This window comes from Paramormyrops kingsleyae, chromosome 5 (genome assembly GCF_048594095.1).
Source record: "Paramormyrops kingsleyae isolate MSU_618 chromosome 5, PKINGS_0.4, whole genome shotgun sequence".
NCBI lineage: Eukaryota > Metazoa > Chordata > Actinopteri > Osteoglossiformes > Mormyridae > Paramormyrops > Paramormyrops kingsleyae.
Window position 1 is genome coordinate 8592787 of NC_132801.1, and position 6697 is coordinate 8599483.

At 43.2% G+C, this 6697-nt stretch overlaps 1 protein-coding gene across 1 annotated transcript; it reads right to left on the bottom strand.

Annotated features, from left to right (window-relative positions):
• Nucleotides 1–1245: 1245 nt before the first annotated feature.
• On the bottom strand, nt 1246–6204 carry LOC111845217 (probable endonuclease 4). Its single transcript, XM_023814458.2, has 7 exons — nt 4862–6204; nt 4467–4676; nt 3613–3795; nt 3284–3415; nt 2272–2376; nt 1866–1995; nt 1246–1468 (listed from the first exon to the last, which is right to left on the bottom strand). Exons 1-7 carry the CDS (start codon nt 5688–5690, stop codon nt 1411–1413), a joined length of 1647 nt encoding a protein of 548 aa, XP_023670226.2. The 5' UTR covers nt 5691–6204; the 3' UTR covers nt 1246–1410.
• Between the last annotated feature and the right edge of the window lie 493 nt (nt 6205–6697).

Consider the following 6697-nt stretch of genomic DNA (forward strand, 5'->3'; position numbering starts at 1 on the left):
AATTAGAGTCCGGCGGCCATGCTGTGCATAGCATGTGCTTCCGCAGAATTATGGCTATTACTGTGCTACGTGCAAAAAGTTTCGCATTGGGAAGCCGCAGTTAATTAAATACGCAGGCACGACTACAACTGTCCACGCACATCTCACCCGAGCGCCAAAGCGAACCCTGCGCCCAGCGAACACTCCCACGTCTGTGCATTAACTGTACGGCCAAAAATTCCTTTCGGTGCATTTGAGTATGACAAAAAAAAATTAGACAAATCAAACATATATCATCACTTGAGCACTGGTACGTATACAGGTTTGTTATGTAAAAAATTCTTAATTTTCTCAATTTCTTACATCACTGGCTCCCTCCAGAGGCCACCGCAGGAACTCCTACATTATAGGTGATATTTTGGAGATCACTTTTCACATGCACTTTCCAGGTAGGAAGCAAATGTTTTTCCAAAGCGACTTACTATCATTACGGCCGAATGTGTTACCAAATGATATCATGAATTATAATTATTCTAACAGTATCTGCCACATACAGTGTACATCACTGCTTCGGTACTTTTCTGTTAAATCTTTAAAATCACCTCCTTTGTCACAGTTCTTTAGCTGAGAGGTGCCCTTCCTCCTCTCTCAAAAATGAAGCGGTCAGGTGAAAAACTAAAAACCGGATGCCATAGCAGCTTCCAACAATTACCTGTACATGAATCAGGGCCTGCAGGTCGCTAGATCCTGATTCCAGCCACCTCAGCGCATCGTTGGACTTTGTACATGAATAAAGGCACAAAAATTTAAATCTAAGTGATTCAGGCAACTGATGTTACTTCCGTGGATATATTCTTTTTGGTCAAGTTCATTATTGTGATGTTCCTTCTTCCTCCTTTACTTTCGGCTTTTCCAAACACAATGTCTTTCTCCAACCCACAGGATCTTCTCTTAATACACCCCAAACAAGAACTTTAAACATACTTAGACTGCAAAGATTAGCCCCAACTTCAAGGGAGAATCACGCTCCAGCACTCCATCATTCACATGCCTTAATGGCGTGACTTACACGTTTGCTTAAAGATTAATGCTGAAATGCCAGCAAACATGTACATCTGGAAGGGAAGTGTTCGCATGCTTCGATGTCTGTGATCACACCATGAGTCACATGACCAGGACCAACAAACAAATCTTCAGTGGACAAAGCAAAACCAAAACAGGTTGCTGATCTACCGACTCCTGCTCAACTTGTGCAAGACGGTCAAATTTAACTCATCGAAATGCTAGTTTATTGTGATACTTTCCCAAGAAAAGATTAACAATGAGCTGAACTAATGGCAGCAACAGAATGATTAAATGTAATGGAACAAAACAGGACTGAACAGCACTCTTCTCCCTTTTCTTTAGAAGACTGTTGCTGGGGTAAGTCTTCTAGTCTTCGCAGAGGGAGTACAGAAGAGCTATCTGTTCTGCGTACTCGAACCCTGGGCTGTAGAAAAACAAGAACAATTACATATAGTATATCAGACAACACATGGGAGAAGCTGGAGAACAGGTGAATCCTATTTTTGTGCAAAGTAGTGATTTATAATGAAAAAATTTAATATTATAGCATGCAGCCAAACATTTCAGCCAGTCCAGTCTCCATCACCCATTATTGTATGGTCCTGCTGCACCAATTAGACACTGTCCATATTTATTGTTATTGTTTACAGGGGTTTATTGTGCTGGGAATTCTTTATTTAGGTAGTGCTGCTGCACAAAAAAAAATCTTTCTTGAGATTCGCAATAAAGTTCTATGTTATACACCTTTAATGAGGACTTTGCCAGCTGTGTATCAAAACAACGCTGTCTGCTGCCCCCCTTCCCTCCCGTCTACGACTTACCGGCCAGGGGTTTCCAAGATGAGAGGGATGTTGTCAAGCAGCGGTTCGTTCACGATATCTCGGAACGTGGGTAGCCCAATTTTGCCACGCCCGATATCTTCATGACGGTCCAGGTTACAGCCAAGACCACCTGTGGACAAGAATCGGACTGAAGCGAGGACCTCACTGGCCACTTCTCTTTGCAGTGTCATAGAAGGCGGATTTGTGGTCCTGATGACCCAAAGTGAACGATGGATTCAGCAGAGCTACAATACTGTCAAAATTAGTTAAAAAATATTTACTGAAGTATTATTTTCAAAATTTCTAAATGAAAAAACACAGTTAAGATTTTTAAACTTGGATTTCGATATCTGAAAGACAAATATATGCCACAAAAGACTATTTAATTTGGACAACAATAGTCTACCTTTTGAGTCATTGAGATGAACGGCACGAAGATACCGGAGTCCCACTATCTTATCAAACTCCTCCAGCACTGACTTCACCCCTCCCTTTGCAGAGAGGTCATACCCTGGTGAGAAAGGCCAATACTCAACGTCTTCTAAAAGACAAAATGCATTTCTACTACTCTTGCTAAAGATTACTGTTAATTCAAAGCAAGCTAGATTAACGTAATACTTTATAAGAAATGACAATCAAATGAAAAAAGGGAAGAGTTAATCAGTACATCTGGTGCTGCCCTCCTAATCCTGTTGCTTCTAGAGTAGGGCTGTCACTTTTTAAAAAAATCAAGTACGAATGAATTTCAAATGTCACGCAATTCATTGGAATATATATTCGAATACCCATGGAGAAAAAAAAAATCCACAACACAGAATCATTCTTTTCAGAATTTTATTAACAGCCCGTACAATGTAACATAAAGCCCCTAGAGGTCAGGGTGGGAAAATATTTTTGAATTCAATAGCCCTGCTGTCTTGTATAAAGTCACTGGCAGTGAATGGACGCAGTGCAATTACTGATAAATACGTATAAAAGCACATAAATTAAAAAGTTACATGGCTGTGCATTGTCCCCCATAGTTTAAAGCATAAAGCACACTTAGAGTATAAACTTCTGTATCGTTTAGGTTTATCCTTGCGGTCACGTTGCAGCAAATAGCAAGTGGGCAAGTGTAGTGCGATCGCAAAAGTATTCTAATGAGTATTCTAAAATTCTAATGAGTTAATTATTGTTCGAATGTGAATTTTTCACTTCATGTTCAAACGAATGTTCGAAATGTCAGTTAAAAAGTGACAGCACTATTCTAGAGGGCCTCTACTGGGGCACATCACCTCACATGATAACTGATCTAGCATAGCATGACTAGTAGGTTTAAATAGTTTTATCTCCGCAAAAACTGTAATAAAGCGTTATGCTAATGGCTGTGTGAATTTAAAAAGCCCTCAGCATGCATTTCGAGAAACGGCGCTACGCACCAGCGGCGAAAGCGTGGCACGTGTCCAGGCAGACCCCAACGCGGCTCTTGTCCCGCACCTTGTCGATGATGCCCCGCAGCTCGCTGAACTCACCGCCCACTGTGCTCCCCTGTCCGCTCATGTTCTCCAGAACTACCAAAAGAGAAGGTGACTTGCAGTGCAGCTAGCAGACCAAGGACAACTGGGGAAGGAAGAGAAGACTGAAAGAAGGCAGGTGAGGGAGATGGGTGAAGGTGAGGAAGCAGAGGATGAAAGACGAGTAGAAATATACACAGGTGAGAAAGAACAGGGTGTCAGAGCAGCACGACCCAATCAGTGTGTCTGTTTACCTGTGACCACACCAGAGGTTTGCTGGTGGGCGTGGTTGATGGCTTGGGCGATCTTCTCAATACATTGCTCTGTAGTGATGGATCCCAGCGAGGCTCCGGGATGTAGGTTAAACAGACTGAGGCCCAGGGCACTGCAGCGGTTCAGCTCGTCCACCAGCATGACCTGGCTCTTCTCAAACACATCTATAGCAGGGAAAACAGACAAACACACTGCCACTCTCCCTCAAAAAGAAGCAGTTGGTCCTACTGGACATAGTGTTGGGTACCTTAATGGCTATCATAACTGCACTGGCAACACTCTTCCAGTTGCAACTGCTCTCTGCTTCTAGGTTTTTTCTTAGTAATTAAAGTAAATCTATATTACAGAATCTTACTAATGACAAAAACACCCCCCCCCCCCAAAGAAACGTGGAGAAGATTGTAAATATGTATTGTTCCAGGTTTCGCCATGTACCTTGCAATATGAAAACAAGCTAATAAAAACTACTATTCCAACTTTTGTATCACAAAACAAAGTCAGAAATAGATTCATAATAAGAGCCAGAGTGAGTTTTTGACCTAAGCTCAGGCCCAGATTAGCATTTCAAGAATTAAGGCTCATTCTCCGGCCTAGGGCTATTTAAGTCATGGTCCTCAAGGTCTGAGCCCTGCTGATTTTCCAGCCTTCCTTTACCTGTGAGCCAGGTGTGAAGCCTCTGGCCAATCAGGATCTTTAATTATCAAACTAACTTCCTGGGAGAACTAAACACATGGCCTGGATTTGAAATCGAGCTCCAGGTTTGAAGAGCCCTGCTGTAGACTGTATGGACCTTCTTGAAAAGTAAAGACCATTGCAGATTCAGAGGCACACCAACCTTGCTTCGGGGAACCACAGTTCATCAGGTAAGAGCCATGTGGAAGGATATAGGCTGGTTCAAAGCTGTGCCGAGCGCAGGCCTCCTTGAACTTGGCTGCTGCTGTGCCATCAAGTGGAGGTCTCTGCCATGAGCGCTGGGAGCCGAGGAACAGGCCGAAGCTGCGTGCCCCGATGGTGAGGCTATCCTGTACTGCATGCCATATCCCACCTGTGCATGAAGCACGGAGATGTGCGCTATGCTATTCAGATGATGTTAATTATGCAATATGTTGATTTTTGCAAATTTGAAGCTTGGGACAGAAGTACACATTGAAAAGATATGCATAAAAGGGTAACAGTTTTTAAACTCACCATTTAAACTGAAAAAATAAGCAATACAGCGTTGGCAGTTACCTGATATCGACATGTGAGCACCAATATACTTTTTTACTCCTCGTCTCTTGCTTTTTCTCTCCCTCAAATCATCCAGCACCATTTCTTTGCAAGTTTCTTCCTCATGTGCAGACTCTTCTTTAACCTGTTCATTCTGTTCCCCCAGCTTCTTCTTCGGACTCATGCCCTCCTGTGCAGACTCTTCTTTAACTTGTTCAGTCTGTTCCCCCACCTTCCTCTTCCTCTCGCCCCTCTTCTTTGGACCCATGCCCTCCTGTAGAGACTCTTCTTTAACCTGTTCAGTCTGTTCCCCCGCCTTCCTCTTGCTCTCGCCCCTCTTCTTCAGACTCTTACCCTCCTTTAGAGACTCTTCTTTAACCTGTTCAGTCTGTTCCCCCAGCTTCTTCTTCCTCTCGCCCGTCTTCTTCGGACTCATGCCCTCCTGTAGAGACTCTTCTTTAACTTGTTCAGTCTGTTCCCCCGCCTTCCTCTTGCTCTCGCCCCTCTTCTTCAGACTCATGCCCTCCTGTAGAGACTCTTCTTTAACTTGTTCAGTCTGTTCCCCCGCCTTCCTCTTGCTCTCGCCCCTCTTCTTCAGACTCATGCCCTCCTGTAGAGACTCTTCTTTAACTTGTTCAGTCTGTTCCCCCGCCTTCCTCTTGCTCTCGCCCCTCTTCTTCAGACTCATGCCCTCCTGTAGAGACTCTTCTTTAACTTGTTCAGTCTGTTCCCCCACCTTCCTCTTGCCCCTCTTCTTCAGACTCTTACCCTCCTGTAGAGACTCTTCTTTAACTTGTTCAGTCTGTTCCCCCGCCTTCCTCTTCCTCTCACCCCTCTTCTTCGGACTCATGCCGTGCAGAATCTTCTTCTTTGACGTGTTAAGAACATGGAAAATATGGAATGTATTCTTCTTTAATTTGTTTACTCTGTTCCAATGCTTTGCCTGTCCCCTAAAGCATATTTTTTGGATTTATGTTTTAATCTTAATGTATGAATCAAAGTGACACTGCATCCGTGCTATTAATAGACTAAATAACTTTAAATATATTTTAAAAATTAATTAACTACGGTTCTTGGTTTCTTGTGGTAAGCGGATCGAGCGGATCGAGATCCTGTAGACGCGTAACATTTATTGACACGCGCACGCTAACGGTCCATATTTAACTTGGAACCACAGATTTAAAAATCAATACACGTGAAATGGCGCGAATACAAATTCAATGAGAACTACTGAAACACACAATAACGTCTTCTGAGTTCGCCCAGACACTTTCCAGGACACTCACACTCCCACGTTGTTATCCTAATTAACGGATGCTCGTAGGGATGTTTATAAACAAGTTTACGACAGAAGAAAACCGATAGAGCGCTCTCGCGAGAGGTTGCAAATTTAGCACAGCGCCACCTGCGGTGGAAATGACAGGTGACGTTTTCTGTACTGATTATAATCGGGTGCACAGGACGCGCTCGGAGGAATACTTTACATGTTCTTAACACGTCATTTAATCGTAAATTACAAAAACCCATCAGTTTGTAGTCTCGAGCAAAACGTTTGATTTATTTTGATGCTTTATAAGACATTAGTAAAGTAGACGTACGGTAATGTGCTGAAAGGTAAAGTGTTTTGTCATTATTATGGTATTTGGATCAATGACAAAGCGGTGATTTATAAGCAGGTCGTATCCTCATCAATAGGGGAATATCTGTGAAAGTGGACAGCACTTTCACACACCTCCAAGGTTATGAGTTCGAATCCCCCTGTGTGTTGTCCTTTCTTTCCGTGTCGCGCGGGTTCTCACTGAGTACCCCAGTTAGGCTAATTGCTCTACGTTGGGCTAGTCTCCATACCTAATACCC

Bases quoted from the DNA above. Each gene is read 5' to 3' on its own strand.
- LOC111845217 (XM_023814458.2), bottom strand. From the start codon at position 5,690: ATGAGTCCGAAGAAGAGGGGTGAGAGGAAGAGGAAGGCGGGGGAACAG. The intron at 3,416-3,612 runs GTAAACAGACAC...CTCTTTTGGTAG, and splicing joins AACCTCTGGTGTGGTCACAG to TTCTGGAGAACATGAGCGGA. The intron at 1,469-1,865 runs GTAAGTCGTAGA...GTTTTTCTACAG, and splicing joins ATCTTGGAAACCCCTGGCCG to CCCAGGGTTCGAGTACGCAG.